This window comes from Bos taurus, chromosome 7 (assembly GCF_002263795.3).
Source record: "Bos taurus isolate L1 Dominette 01449 registration number 42190680 breed Hereford chromosome 7, ARS-UCD2.0, whole genome shotgun sequence".
Lineage (NCBI taxonomy): Eukaryota > Metazoa > Chordata > Mammalia > Artiodactyla > Bovidae > Bos > Bos taurus.
The window spans coordinates 14358110-14374945 of NC_037334.1; the positions used below are offsets into that span (position 1 = coordinate 14358110).

The following is a 16836-nucleotide window of genomic DNA, read 5'->3' on the forward strand; positions in this document are numbered from 1 at the left end:
CCTGGCATGCTGCAATTCATGGGGTCGCGAAGAGTCGGACATGACTGTGCGACTGAACTGAACTGAACTGATGCTGGGTCTTCAGTTGCTACATGCAGGCTTTCTCTAGTTGTGGGGAGAGGGACTACTCTGTAGCTGCTGTTCATGAGCTTCTCTCATTGCAGTGGCTTCTCTTGTTATGGAGCACGGGCTCTAGGGCAGTCAGGCTTCAGTAGTTGTGATGTACAGGCGTAAGTTGTCCTGAGGCATGTGGAATTTTCCTGGACCAGGGATTGAACCCATGTCCCCTGCATTGATAAGCAGATTCTTAACCCCTGATCCACCATGAAAGTCCTAAACTACACAGTTTAAATGGTTGAGCATAAATAATATGTGATGTATATTTTATCATAGTAAAAAATTGTGGAAGGAGATTATATGTATTATTTGTAGGAATCTCGTAAAATACCATTTCCAGGGAAAAGAAATTCTAAGTAGGCTTGGCTGACAGTACCTCTCATAGAGTCCCAGGTCAACAAAATACCCATCCAATATAGAAGGCTCTTACGTGCTTGAGGTTCATTAATTTATATATCTGAGGCACGTGTTTAGAACAGTCATTTTAAAGCAACTAACCAATAAAAAATCAGATTTTTAAAGGGCTAGATTTTAAAATTGCTACTAAAACCAGACCCTGAACTGAGAGAGATATTGAGTTAAAAAATGAAAAGAATAAAGCAACTTGCTCAGACAGTATTTCACAGAAAGGGAAAACCAAACAAAACACCTGAATAAAACATCTAACAGAAAATGGAATTTTAAAACACCCACATGTAGGGTCAGTCCTGCAGGTTTCCTGAATAGGGACGTTAGTAGGCTCACAAGTTCAGCTGCCTCAGCCTCTCAAAAACAGGAATGTCCCAATCCCCCAGATCACAAGCCACTCTTTATGTGACAAGTGACTGAGCAGTCAGGAGGAAGACAGCTGCCTGTGAGAGTGGCAGCTCTAGGTGAAGAGTAAAGAAAGGACCAGAGCTGCATTGACTGCAGGATCCCAAATAGCCTAGGGGATAAAGCCAATGGGATAAACTCAATGGATGGCCCCACTGGAGGCTGATGGAGACAGCCAGGTCCAGAATAGAAAGGGTTAGAAAAGACCAACATGAATCCTTCATGACCCAGCAAAGCTGGTGAACAGTCACACCTGTTCCTGTCATCAATACTGTAATGTCCACGGTGGGGCAATCATGCACTCAGTCTACATGACTGTGTTCCCTGTACTGTATTGTTTAGTCACTAAGCCATGTCCAACTCTGTGACCCCATGGACTGCAGCATGCCAGGCTCCTCTGTCCTCCACTGTCTCCCAGGGTTAGCTCAGATTCATGCCCATTGAGTTGGTGATGCTATCTAACCACCTCATTCTCTGCCACCCTCTTCTCCTTTCCTTCGATCTTTCCCAGCATCAGGGTCTTTTTCTAGTGAGTCAGCTCTTTGCATCAGGTGGCCAAAGTATTGGAGCTTCAGCTTTAGCATCAGTCTTTCCAGTGAATATTCAGGGTTGATTTTCTTAAGGATTGACTGATTTGATCTCCTTGCAGTCCAAGGGACTCCCAAGAGTCTTCTCCAGCACCACAATTCGAAACTATTCATTCTTTGGCATTCAGCATTCTTTATGGTCCAACTCTCACATCTGTACGTGACTACTGATGTAGTCACGATGTACTGTGTATCTAAGTTAAATAAGCAGAGTGACAATATACAGCCTTGAAGTACTTCTTCCCCAATTTGGAATGAGTCTGTTGTTCCATGTCCAGTTCTAACTGTTGCTTCCTGACCAGCATACAGATTTCTCAGCGTGCAGGTTAGGTGGTCTGGTATTCCCATCTCTTGAAGAATTTTCCTCAGTTTGTTGTGATCCACATAGGCAAATGCTTTTGCATAGTCAATAAAGCAGAAGTAGATGTTTTTCTGGAACTCTCTTGCTTTTTCTATGATTCAACAGATGTTAGTCATTTGATCTCTGGTTCCTCTGCCTGTACTAAGTCCAGCTTGAACATTCATGGTTTATGTACTGTAGAAGCCTCACATGAAGAATTTTGAGCATTACTTTGCTAGCATGTGAGACGAGTGCAGTTGTGCTGTAGTTTAAGCATTCTTTGGCATTGCCGTTCTTTGGTATTAGAATGAAAACTGACCTTTTCCAGTCCTGTGGCCACTGCTGAGTTTTCCAAATTTGCTGGCATATTGAGTGCAGCACTTTCACAGCATCATCTTTCAGGATTTGAAATAGCTCAACCGGAATTCCATCACCTCTACTAGCTTTGTTCGTAGTGATGCTTCCTAAGGCCCACTTGACTTCACTTTCCAGGATGTCTGGCTCTAGGTGAGTGGTCACACCATCATGGTTATCTGGGTCATGAAGATCTTTTTTGTATCGTTCTTCTGTGTATTCTTTCCACCTCTTAATATCTTCTGCTTCTATTGGGTCCATACCATTTCTGTCCTTTATTGTGCCCATCTTTGCATGAAATGTTCCCTTGGTATCTCTAATTTTCTTTAAGAGATCTCTAGTCTTTCCCATTCTATTGTTTTCCTCTATTTCTTTGCATTGATCACCAAGGAAGGCTTATTTCTCCTTGCTCTTCTTTGGAACTCTGCATTCACGAGTATATCTTTCCTTTTCTCCTTTGCCTTTTGCTTCTCTTTTCTCAGCTATTTGTAAGGCCTCCTCAGACAACCATTTTGCCTTTTTGCATTTCTTTTTGTTGGGGATGGTCTTGATCACGGCCTCCTGTACAATGTCACAAACCTTCATCCATAGTTCTTCAGGCACTCTATCAGATCTAATCCTTTGAATCTGTTTGTCACTTCCACTACATAATCGTAAGGGATTTGATTGAGGTCATACCTGAATGGTCTAGTGGTTTTCTTTACTTTCTTCAATTTAAGTCTGAATTTGGCAATAAGGAGTTCATGATCTGAGCCACAGTCAGCTCCCAGTCTTATTTTTGCTGACTGTATAGAGCTTCTCCATCTTTGGTTGCAAAGAATATAATCAATCTGATTTCAGTATTGACCGTCTGGTCCCTTGTGTTGCTGAATAGGAGGAGAATCCTGAAATCCTGCAATCCACGCAAGATGCTGCTTGAAAAAAAAAAAAAAAAACAGGAAACCAAGATAGATTGTATAGGAGCTTATACTACACAAGAGCCGCAAGTTCAGAGGAATTGGTTTTGGACTTGGAGGACGGGATTTTGGTAACAACTTTATTGAGACATTATTCACATAGAATTCACCCACTTAATGTGTACATTCAATGGTTTTTCACAAATTCTGAAAACATTACTATAATCAATTTTAGAATGATTTCATCACCCCAAATACACCATCCCATCCACAACCCTAAGCAGCTACTAATCTATTGATTATCTCTACAGATTTGCCTATTCTGACAATTTCATATCAGTTTTTTTAAAAAATTACCATATGGGGGACTTCCCTGGTGGTCTGGTGGCTAAGACTCTGAACTCCTAATGCAGGAGGCCCTGATTTGATCCCTTGTCTGGGAACTAGATCCCACATGCCGCAACTAAGACCCAGCACAGCCAAATAGATATTTTTTAAATAAAAAAATTAAAATACTATATGCCTTCTTGTGACATTTCTTTCACATAGCATAAACATCTATGCTGTAACATTTATCAGTATTTTATTTTTTTAGATGATGAGTTTGAATTTGAATATTAATTCAAATGAGCTATCATAAAATGAGACAATGGGTTTGAATTTGAATATTAATTCAAATGAGCTATGGTAAGTATTAGCAAGTAGAATATAAAGCCACATTAAGAAAATAATAAGCCTTGACCAAGTGGATTTACGCTAGGAAGTCAAGGTTTGTTCAGTTATTAGGAAATCCATTAAATAACACATCCTATAGGACATCTAAGAAGGTAAATTATATGATTATCTACATTGATGCTGAAGAAGCCTTTGACAAAATTCAATAGCCATTATTTATATAAACACTCAAGAAAATAAAAATTGGCGAATACTTTGTTGGTTGATTATCTATATCTATAGCTATGTGTGTGTCTGTGTACTGGTGACATTAGCTAATGCAATTAGATGAGAGAAATTAATTGCAAGAGAAGTAAGACCACCTCTTTTTGCAGATGATATGTTATTACACATGGAAAGGTCTACAGTATCAATTATAAAATTAATATAAGCAGGGAAGTTTCTGGTGGTCCAGTGGTTAGGACTCTTGAGTTTCCACTGCTAGGGGCACAAGTTTGACCTCTGGTTGGGGAGCTAACCAGGTTTCATCTGAAAGTCGCTCAGTCGTGTCCAATTCTTTGCAACCCCATGGACTATACAGCCCAGGGAATTCTCCAGGCCAGACTACTAGAGTGGATAGCCTTTCCCTTCTCCAGGGGATCTTCCCAACCCAGAGATCGAACCCAGGTCTCCTGCATTGCAGGTAGATTCTTTACCAGCTGAGCCACCAGGGAAGGTCTCACATGCTGCACGGCAAAAAAAAAAAAAAAAAGTAAGCAATTAAAGAATTCAGTATCTTTGCAAGATATGGAATTGCCATTTAGAAGTCAAAAGCCTCCATCTACTAAGCCAGTAACTAATAAGGTGATACAATGGTAAAGGAAAAACTCAATTACAATAGTAAAAAAAGAAACTTTGGTTCAAACTTAACAAGATATGGATAAAACCCAAATGAAGAACCTTAAAACACTCTTGTAAGACAAAATAGATTTGAACAAAAGGAAAAACATCCTTTGTTCTTCAATAAAATGGCTTAACATAATAAAGATATAAATTTCCCAGGATTAATTTGGAAATATAACATAATCCTGGGCTGCCCTTGTGGCTCAGTTGGTAAAGAATCCACCTGCAATGCAGGAGACCTGGGTTTGATCCCTCCGTTGGGAAGATCCCATGGGGAAGGGAAAGGCTACCCACCCCAGTATTCTGGCCTGGAGAATTCCATGGACTACAGTCCATGGGGTCACAAAGAGTCGGACTCAAGTGAGCGACTTTGGTTTTCATAACATAATCCTAATACGAATGCCAAGAATCTTTTTTTATTAGGCAAACTGATGCTAAAGTTTATATGGAAGAACAAACATCTGATGATACCCAAGAAAGCACTGAAAAACAAGCGATGATGCCCTACTGATGTTAAAACATGGCACAAAGCCACTATAACACTATAGTATTGTCACATAAATAGGAATCAAATGGAATAAAGTAGAATATCTCAAAATAGGCACAAAAACATATGGAATTTTAGTTTGTAAAGGTGGTGTTTCAGATCACTGAGACAAACATGGAGTTTTAATGAAAAGTGCAAAGACAACTAACTAGTTAGCCATCTGGGAAAAGATAAAATTACATATGTACCTCCCACCACTCACAAAAATAAAACACCAAATGGATCAATTATCTAAATGTGTGTTTTGGGGAAGCTGGGAAGCCATACACATTAAGTATGCAAGTGATTTCTGGACTAATTAAGGAAAAAGATATGACCATGAGGTGGCAGTACAGACACCTTATTTGGGTAGAACTTTGACAAGTTTCTTGGTCTTCCTGGTAGCTCAGCTGGTAAAGAATCCACCTGCAATGCAGGAGACCCCGGTTCAATTCCTGCATCAGAAAGTTCCCCTGGAGAAAGATCGATTGGCTCAGATGGTAAAGAATCCACTTGCAATGTGGGAAATCTGGGTTCGATTCCTGGGTTGGGAAGATCCCTGAAGGAGGGCATGGCAAGCCACTCCAGTATTCTTGCCTGGAGAATCCCCATGAACAGAGGAGCCTGGTGGGCTACAGTCCATGGGATCACAAAGAGTCGGACACAATTGAGCACACAGTTGACAGGTTTGCATATGAGAAAAGTACCAGGAAATACCAAAGTTATAGCATCAGGGTTACTACTCTGAAGGGGGGAGTAGCCAAACTTCTATTCCAGGAGGAAAAGGCAGTTGCAGAGGTGGTTTATGTATCTAGGTGATATTCAGAAGCCTCATGGGGAGTCTCTGGGTCAGAAAGCTCTGAAGGGTGACAGCACTTTGGGGTCTTTATAGCCCCAGGATTTATCTTCTCATGGTGGGCAGATTTTATTTCTGGGGTATGCTAAGCAGCTGTGTTCTAAATGACTGAAAATCTCCATCTCCTGGTTTGGGCTATGTTTAAAGCTATGAATTTATGTATGTATAACTGAATCACTTCTCTGTACGCCTGAAACTAACACAATATTGTTGATCAACTATATTCCAATATAAAATAAAAATTAAAAAAAATAATTAGGACTTCCCTGGCAGTCCAGTGAACACTCTGTTCTTCCATTGCAGAGAGCACAGGTTGATCCCTGGTTGGAGAACTAAGATCCTGCAGGCCACACAACAAGGTTTAAAAAAAAAAATTTGTTTTTAATTTTTTTTAAAAAATGTTTAAATAACTTATATAAGGAAAAATAAAAACTCCAAAAAAATAAAAACAACTTAATTTGTAAATTTTTGAGTTTGGCATCAGTAGGCTACTGTGAATAATGCTGCTGTGAATATTGTTGTGCAAATATTTGAATCCATGCTCCCAGTTCTTTTGGATTTATCAGATCAGATCAGTCGCTCAGTCGTGTCTGACTCTTTGTGACCCCAAATCGCAGCACGCCAGGCTTCCCTGTCCATCACCAACTCCCGGAGTTCACTGAGACTCATGTCCATCGAGTCAGTGATGCCATCCAGCCATCTCATCCTCTGTCATCCCCTTCTCTTCTTGCCCCCAATCCCTCCCAGCATCAGAGTCTTTTCCAATGAGTCAACTCTTCGCATGAGGTGGCCAAAGTACTGGAGTTTCAGCTTTAGCATCATTCCTTCCAAAGAAATCCCAGGGCTGATCTCCTTTAGAAAGGACTGGTTGGATCTCCTCACAGTCCAAGGGACTCTCAAGAGTCTTCTCCAACACCACAGTTCAAAAGCATCAATTCTTCGGCGCTCAGCCTTCTTCACAGTCCAACTCTCACATCCATACATGACCACAGGAAAAACCATAGCCTTGACTAGACGGACCTTTGTTGGCAAAGTAATGTCTCTGCTTTTGAATATGCTATCTGGGTTGGTCATAACTTTCCTTCCAAGGAGTAAGCGTCTTTTAATTTCATGGCTGCAGTCACCATTGGCAGTGATTTTGGAGCCCAGAAAAATACCCAAAACCAAAAACCCCATGGATGGAGGAGCCTAGTAGGCTACAGTCCGTGGGGTCGCAAATAGTTGGACATGACTGAGTGACTTCACTTTCACTTTTCTTTCCCAGTTCTTTTGGATTTATACCCAAAGTGAAACATAATTGTTTCATTATTTGAGGAACTTCCAAACTGATTTCCACAGCAGTTGAATTTCATATTCCCACCAGCAGTGTACAAGAGTTTCAGTTTCTCCACATGCTCACCAGGATATTCTTTCAACTTCATGGCAAGTTTGAAATATTTAAAAATGAGAAGTTGATCACCTGAAACTATCACAACATTGCTAATTGGCTATACCCCAATACAAAATAAAAAGTTTAAAGAAAAAAAAGGTTATTAAGGGAATTCCTTGGTGGTCTGGTGGTTAGGACTCAACACTTTTATTGCTGAGGGCACGGGTTCAATCTCATGATTGAACTAGGCTGGGGAACTAGGATCCCCCAAGCAACACAGTGTGGAGAGAAAAAAAAAAGTTGATAGAGGGGGCAAAAGGGGAATCTACTTTTGGTCAAAAAGACACTTCATGCTATGATAAATTCTAAATTCTCAAGTGACATTTTTTCCAAAGAAACTAGCATGTCATAACATATCTTTGTAGTGACCCTGGCAAGCGGCAGCTGGATGAAATGTCATTAGCACCACTGAATCTAAAATTATTTCAAAATAAAAGGTTTTTCTAAATTCTATGTTGATTAATTTGGGGTACTGTTTAATTCTTGAAGTGTGCCTGAGGAGATGCCTGCTTGACATCTCCACTACTGGGTGTGATGGTCATGTTAATTTTCAGATTCCCAAAACTAATGCATGATTTTCCCCAACATCTGTTCCTGCTCAGTCTTACCCCATTTCAGTAAATGACAGTTCCATTATTGAGCAACTGCTCAAGCCAAAATCCTTGAAGTCACCTTTTATTCTTTTTCAATTAGTTTTTTAATTGAAGGATAATTGCTTTACAGAATTTTGTTGTTTTCTGTCAACATAAACTAGTATAGAGTAGTATTTATGTAATCTACCACAAAATCTTGTCAGTTCTACATTCAGCACATATAAAGAATATACAAAATACATCTTTAATGCTACATTGGACTTCAGGACTTATCTGTTTCAACAGCCAGCATTACCTTAACTAATATGATTGATTAAAAGATTGATAGAAAGAAAGAAGAAAGAGATAATGTTAGGTAATAAAAAAGCATTTTGTATTTTTATATAATATTCTTCTACTTATTTGTGAATTTTAATATTTATTAATTGATTCTTAGACATACATACAATCTTATTTTGATCTCTTTACCTTTTCTTTTGAAATAAGTTTCTCTCATTTCTATAAAAGATTGTAAGGCTCTGCTAAAATCTTCTTAAACAATGTCAAATTTCAAGAATAATGTTAAAGCTGGGTTTTTTTAAAATATTACTCAAAAAATATTATTACTCATCTGTTAAAAATAAGTCATTACATGCAAACATAAATAAATAGTACTTTATTTTTTAAGTATATTTTCCAAAACAAAAAATTAAAAGAGTGGCATTATTTTACATTTTTGCATTATCTCTTTAATGTCCACTTAACAGGAACAGTTGTATTCTCATACTTGCTTTTACAATCATTCTGCTGTGATACATTGTTTTGATTGAACTAGGTGAAGAAATTCAGCTACATACAGATACATACAGATGGAAAGGGGGGGAGTATTTCTATAGCCTCTTAAGATAATTGAAAAGTCTTCTTTGATACAGTATCAGTATTAACAAGTGGTAGTTTATTTATTAAAGATTAGTTGCACTGTGGAATCTGAAACCATTATCAATAAACTTGTCATACACTGTCACAAACGTCAATTTCAGGTTGATTGAAAATTTAAATGTGAAACCAAACATGAATAGCTGAAGAAAACAATGAAGTTGAACATATTTAGAATTGAGTTTGGGAAAGGATTTCTTAAATGAGACACAAAAACTAACACATTAAAGTTCAGAATCACTGTTCAAGACACCATAAAGAAAGAGGGACATGTACAATGAAAACAGAATTGGTATCAGAAATATCACACTCCTAAACATCATAGAGAAATGACAAAGATACAGAGAGAAATCAGTAAAAACATGTAAAGGTAATTTCCAAAGGGAAACTCACAAGAGCCAATAAATATAAAAAGATGCCCATTCTCATTACTAATCAGCAATGAGATACATTTTACATAAAATACAAAAGAAATCTGAACATAAATATTCTACACCCAGTGAGTTCATGGGAGGTGTACAAGAATGTTTATGGCAACTTTATTAATAATGGATAAAAGCTACAAACTACCCAGAGAGGCCCATCCACTGTAGACTGGATAAGTAAGTTGTATACATTCATACAAAAGATCCCTATGTAGCAATTAAATAAATTATACTTTCATGTGACTTAAATCTCAAAAATGAGTGAGCAAAAGTAAGAATGTATTAACACGCTATTCATTTAGGTAGTGTTGTTCCTTTCTCAATTTTTAGTCATGTTTTATTTTTAATAATTTAAGAATCACAAGAAGTTACAAAAATAGTACTGAGGTCCCACGGACTCTTTGTCCAGCATCTCCTAATGACAATGTCTTACATAACTGTAATTCATTATCAAGATAAGAATACTGACATTGCCACAATATGATTAACTCAGGTACAGACATCTGTATTTCACCTGTTGTTTACTTGCATTCTTTTTCCTTCTTTTGGCAGGGGATACATATTACCCTGGGGAAGAAAATGGCAACCCACTCCAGCATTCTTGCCTGGAGAGTCCTATGGACAGAGGAGCCTGGAGGACTGTAGTCCATGCGGTCGCAAGAGTCGGACATGACTTAGCGACTAAACCACCACAAGTTTATTGTTTTTTTTAACTGTATCTATACATTTTCATCACATCTTCTCTATTGCCATTTTTTAAAAGAAATCTGGATAGAAATCATAACTATGAGGTGGTAGAGGTTAATCTATTAGAAATCACAATAAAAAACTAGACAGGTTTACAAATAGGTAGAGGAGTACGTCAAGGCTGTATGTCACCCTGCTTATTTAACTTCTATGCAGAGTATATCATGAGAAACGCTGGGCTGGAAGAAGCACAAGCTGGAATCAAGACTGCCGGGAGAAATATCAATAACCTCAGATATGCAGATGACACCACCCTTATGGCAGAAAATGAAGAGGAACTAAAGAGCCTCTTGATGAAAGTGAAAGAGGAGAGTGAAAAAGTTGGCTTAAAGCTCAACATTCAGAAAACAAGGATCATGGCATCTGGTCCCATCACTTCATGGGAAATAGATGGGGAAACAGTGGAAACAGTGTCAGACTTTATTTTGGGGGCCTCCAAAATCACTGCAGATGGTGATTACAGCCATGAAATTAAAAGACGCTTACTCCTTGGAAGGAAAGTTATGACCAACCTAGATAGCATATTCAAAAGCAGAGACATTACTTTGCCAACAAAGGTCCGTCTCGTCAAGGCTATGGTTTTTCCAGTGGTCATGTATGGATGTGAGAGTTGGACTGTGAAGAAAGCTGAGTGCCAAAGAATTGATGCTTTTGAACTGTGGTGTTGGAGAAGACTCTTGAGAGTCCCTTGGACTGCAAGGAGATCCAACCAGTCCATTCTAAAGGAGATCAGTCCTGGGTGTTCTTTGGAAGGAATGATGCTAAAGCTGAAACTCCAGTACTTTGGCCACCTCATGCAAAGAGTTGACTCATTGGAAAAGACTCTGCTGCTGGGAAGGATTGGGGGCAGGAGGAGAAGGGGACGACAGAGGATGAGATGGCTGGATGGCATCACCAACTCGATCGACATGAGTTTGAGTGAACTCCAGGAGTTGGTGATAGACAGGGAGGCCTGGCGTGCTGCGATTCATGGGGTCGCAAAGAGTCGGACACGACTGAGCAACTGAACTGAACTAAACAGATTGAAAGATACTTTCAGAGTGGACTGACGTGGGAGTTGGGGTCTAGCTAAATCCTTTTTACAAGAGACACATCTAAAGTACACAGAAGGCTTAAATGAGAAGGAGGGAGAACCATCTGACAGAAAACTGGCATGGCTTTATTAATAATACTGAAAAAAATAGACCTAAAAAATCTTTCTCCTTGCTGTCTCCAATTTTTCTCCTAGTTTCTTCCGAACCCATTTCAATCAGCCTTTTGTGACAGCAGGTCACAGAATCAGCTTTGACAAGTTTATCAACAACTCCCATTGATATTCTGTTATCTGTTGTCAAGTCCAGTCAGAACAGAGAGGGTGGAGGAAGGCTGGGTCAGGGCAGTCCTAGACAGAGGAACAGTCTAGCCAAGTTTGGGCCAGACTAGTGGGGGGTTCTTAAACCGTGGCCATCAGTGGAAGAGCCCTGTGACCCACAGGGATGGGCTGGTACTATTACTCCTGCCAGGCTTAGTCACTGCCAGGAGCAGTCTTAGCACAACCCCAGAGGTAGGTTCTGGGCAGGTCAGCAACCAGGGCCACTCATAAACTAAGCCCACTAGGTGGATACCCAAGATGCAGGTTCTCATGGCTACCATACCAGCAGACACTATACTCAGCTGGGAGTAATAAACATTTCTGAAAGGGAGGACTTCCCTGGTGATCCAGTAGTTAGAATCCATGTTGTACCACAGGGGACTGTAGGTTCAATCCCTGGTCGGAACTAAGATCCCACATGCTGTGAAGCAATTAAGCCTGTGAGCCACAACTAGAGAAAAGGCTGTGTGCCGTAACGAAAGACTCCACATGACGAAACCAAGATCCTGTGTGCTGCAACTAAGACCCAATGCAGTCAAAAAAAAAAAATTTAAACTCCTACGAGAAATAAAAAATTCTTGATAGCTCTCCCATCATGAAACTACAGTGGAGACTTTAAAAAATATATATATTTCTTTTTCTCATGTACCATGAGTCTAGAGATAAGCAGTTCAGTGTAAGTACAGCTACTCAGAGAAACTGCTGAGAAGCAAGGAAGCCTTGTGTTCTGGCATCACCATCTTTGCCGGTGGCTTCTGCCTACTGGTTACCTTCTTCCAGTCCCTGGCACTGTATTTACTTTCCAGGCAGAAAGAGGGAGGAAGTACCAAGGAGAAAGAAAGTAAGATAACAAACATGGGATTGTCCCCTTTTCAACGGCTTTCCTAGAAATCACACCAGTGGCTCTGCCTCTCTGCCATGTGCCAGGGCTGTGAGGCATTCCTTCAAGAAAGATGGGGAGGGACTTTCCTGGTGGCTCAGTGGATAATAATCTGCCTGCCAATGCAGGAGACATGGGTTCGATCCCTAGCCCAGGAAGATCCCATATGCTGCGGAGCAACTGGGCCTCTGCACCACAACAACTGAAGCCCGTGCACCTAGAGCCTGTTTTCCACAAGAGAAGCCAGCACAATAAGAGGCCTGTGCATCATAAGAGAAAGCAGCCCCTGCTCACCCCAGCTACCGAAATCCTGTATGCAGCAACAAAGACCTAACATATCCAGTGATAAATAATTTTAAAAAAGAAAGACAGAGCAAGCTGGGTTTTCTGTTTTTTGTTTTACTAACATTTAACAAGTTGAGCAAAATCCAGGTTGTGATAGTAGGAAGTGGCAAGAATGGACACAGAGCAACGTGTGCTACACTGGGCCTGTAAAGTCCCAACAGATGCCAGAGGTTCCACATCCTACAGGTCACTGCCTCCAATCACAAACAACTAGAATGGAAATGAAAAACAAGGCAACCGAGAAACCCCAGCACTGCATCTAGAAGACATATTCCTGAATAACCCATGTGTCTCAGGGGCTTTTAAAATGGAAATAATACAGTATTTAGAACTGAACCACAATAAGTAAAAAGATCACCTATCACAACTTGTTGAATAACTTGGAGGGCATTTAGAGTGATATATGTGGCCTTGCGTATTTATATTACGCAAGGAAAAGCCAAGAAGCCAATGAACTCGGGGTCCACATAAAAAATGCAGCATTGGGAACTATGTCTAGAAGGGAAAAGAATCTGGAAACAATATATACAGGCACATATAACTGAATCACTTTGCTGTACACCTGAAACTAACACAACATCGTAAATCATATTTACTTCAATAATTTAAAAAAAAAATGTAGCATAAAGTCAAATCCACATTCGTAACACTGACAGAACCCCTCTCTCAAAATGAGTTCTCTTGTGAATACCAGTGAAGGTCCCATCTGAAGGCCCGTACATAGTCGTTATACTAACACAACCATTCTCTATTTGTCCTTCCATATGACACAGAAGGATGGGTGCTCACGAGGGCTTTCACAACTTCTATGGGAAAAAAAAAAAAAATGACAGTTTTCTGTACAGGCATCCAGTTCCTGTCCTACCCGATTCTTCTGGGTTGAATACAGTCACTTTTGTCAGAAGGCTATATTTAAGTGTCTATTTTCCCAGGACTTGTTATGTAAGTTTTTTGCTTTTTTTCGGCTGCATCTCGCAGCTTGTGGAATCTTAGTTCCCAGACCAGGGATTGAACCCAGTAGGCCCCTTGGCAGAGTACAGAGCCCTAAACAGTGGACCACCAATGAATTCCTAAGGTTTTTTAAAAAAAATAACTTAAAAATTAAATTATATTTTGAATCCTCAAGAAAGGATATTTGTGGGGAGAAATTTGATTAGAGGTTGTGTGCGCTAACATTTTATCCATGTTAAATTTCATATGTGCATTCATTATATTTTGATTATAGAGGAAATGTCCATTGGAAGATAGTTCTCCATGGGCTAACTCACATTTCCACATGTCTTGCTCTGTTCTGCACTGTGTCCTTGAGGATGTTTATAGACCAGACATCCTCGGAGCAGAGGGCAGGTATGTTTGCAGTCCAGTGTCCTAAAGTTAAAGTCCCTCCCGGGCAAAGATGGGGCAGATTTGTTTACAGCTCATTAGAAAATGAGCTGGGGTTCCTGAGCTGTGACACAAACTGACTCCATGAGTGGCATCCACATGGGCCATTTTACATCATCCCTGTGCAACTTGGGAGTCCAGGAGAATCAACAGGAACGTGAAGCATCTGTTGCCTCCTGCATTGTTAATAAAGCCCTTGGTCTCTGACCCAGAAATCTGGTGTCTCTGGCCAACGTCCATGAAACTGTGGCAGGCTAACGATCAGCCTGGAAGTAGGGAAGATCTTTTTATTTTTTGACAATATCCTGGTTCTTAGGATGAATGCTAAAGAAATCTTATGTTTGTAATGGCTCACCCATTAAAAAAAGAAAGGGGGGTTCCCTGGTGGCTCAGATGGTAAAGAATCTACCTGTAACACAGGAGACCTGGGTTCAATCCCTGGGTGGGGAAGATCCCCTGGAGAAGGGAAGGCTACCCACTCCAGTATTCTTGCCTGAAAAATCCCATGGACAGAGAAGCCTGACAGGCTATACAGCCCATAGGATCACAATAAGTCGGACATACATAAGGAGAGAAAACATAAAACAGTTGTCCAAAAAAAAAGTTGATAATTGGTGAATGAAGGCATGGACTTTGAGGGACTTTCCCCAACTAACTTTATGAGGCTGGCATATCCCAACAAAAGAACAGCATGACAAAGGAAAATTTGCAATTTGGTGTCACTCAAAGATGCAAAAATCCTAGCTAGCAAACTAGGAACAGTGCTGTGTAGTAGATATGAGAGGGCAGAGTTACCCAGGAATCCAAGGTTAATAGCACAGTAGAAGAGTCAATTCATTTGCCACACAGACATGTTAAAAAAACAAAAGAAAAAGCTACCTGTATTCATTCATTCATTCAACAAATACTTATTGAGTGCCTGCTATGAGTTCTACCCTTGTTCCAGGGGTTTTGAAATACGTCAATGAACAAATACTATCATCTCACGAGATGCAGAACAGACATTTGATTTTGTAAAAAAAAAATGCAATGCCTGTTCATAAGAAAGAACACTAATGCCCTAGGAAGAGAAGGCAACTTTCTCATCCTGATAAAGTCATCCACCAAAATGTAACAGCAGATAACACTTTGATACGATAGGAACACAATGCCCTTTAAGATCAGGAAGAAGACCAGGGTGCAGAAGGCCCCTTCTAATCAATATGATTCAAAAGCCGCTGCCAGAGAGCATAAGAGCAACAAGAGCATAAGAAAGTGGTAAGAATTTAAAAGGAGCAAATGAAATCTGTCTGTATATATAGATATGATTATCTGTAGAAATCCCCCCAACGATCTACCCATCAGTTATTAGACAGGAAGGAGTATATCCAATTTGCTATGAATAGGCTCAACAAAGAGAACTCTATGAGGACCAGCAAGATACATATACCTCTAGGTCTTCTCCAGAAATACCCTGTGAAGTATTCTAGGAAAGAAAACCATGCCATTTCTCACAAAAAGTCCAAAAAGACTTCTAAATAACAAAGGAAAAGAATCAAAAGTGTAGCATGGAAACTGTGGGTTAAAAGGAAGAAGACCCTGAAAGAAAAGATGACACTGCCAAGATAAATACCCCCAACTGAACCCCAATAAATGAGTTAAAGAGTGTTGCCCTCTTTAGATCATTCATTCAATCTAAAAAAGATTCATTAACAACTGAATGCCAGCATTTGAGAAAACAAGACCGTGACTGTCCTCTCCAAGGAATGCCACAATTACAAGATGACTTCAAAATAGTATTATGGGTCTATCCTGCCATGATGAAGACGGTAGCTATGTTTACCAAAATGAATGCACATTGGAAGAACCTTTTAAAACAACTTTAGTGGGGTATCACTTACATACTATAAAACTCACACATTTGAAATGTACCGCTCAAATGATTTTTAGTGGTCTGTCTACAATGCGGGAGACCCGGGTTCGATCCCTGGGTTGGGAAGATCCCTTGGAGAAGGAAATGGCAATCCACTCCAGTACGATTGCCTGGAAAATCCCATGGACAGAGGAGCCTGGTAGGCTACAGTCCATGGGGTCACAAAGAGTCAGACACGACTGACTCCACGTTCACATTCATCACACTGTGCAGCTATCAGCATGAACCAGTTTTAGAACATTTCCATTACCCCAGTAAGATCCCTCATGCCTGCACAGTTCACTGGGTTCTCCCCACCAGCCCAGGCAAAAATGGACCTACTCTATGTTTCTATGGCTTCTCTGCCTAATCTGGATATGTCACATAAATGGGATAGTACAGTCTGTGGTGCTTTGTGACTGGTTTCATTCACTGAGCATGTTTGGCGAGGTTCATTCCTTTCTGTGACTTCCCTGGTGGTCAAGTGGTTAAGACACCAAGCTTCCACTGCACAAGTTCTATCCCCAGCTGGGGAACTAAGATCCCACATGCTGCATGGCACAGTTAAAAAATTGAGAGAAAAAAAAAAAACTTCATTTATTTGTATGGCCAAATAATATTTCATTGTATAGTTAACTATATTTTATTAATCCATTCTCCAATTCCCCAAAGGGAAATTTGGGGTTTTCTCTTTCTGGCTATCATGACACATGTTATGAACACTTGTGCACAAGTCTGAACAGCTTTTGATTTCTCTTGGGGGTCAAGTAGTTTTCTGTTACGACCAACACCACTTTAGGGTCCCACCAACAATGTGTGTTCTCTGAACTT

General features: G+C 40.0%; 1 protein-coding gene across 1 annotated transcript in view; it reads left to right on the forward strand.

Annotated features, from left to right (window-relative positions):
• The window catches only part of ZNF266 (zinc finger protein 266), a 43679-nt gene extending 32325 nt beyond the window's left edge, over positions 1-11354 (forward strand). Inside the window, 1 exon segment of the mRNA NM_001104968.1 lies at positions 9961-11354. Within this exon segment, the coding sequence (NP_001098438.1) occupies positions 9961-10121 (161 nt within the window). The 3' untranslated portion in view covers positions 10122-11354.
• The last annotated feature ends 5482 nt before the right edge of the window (positions 11355-16836 follow it).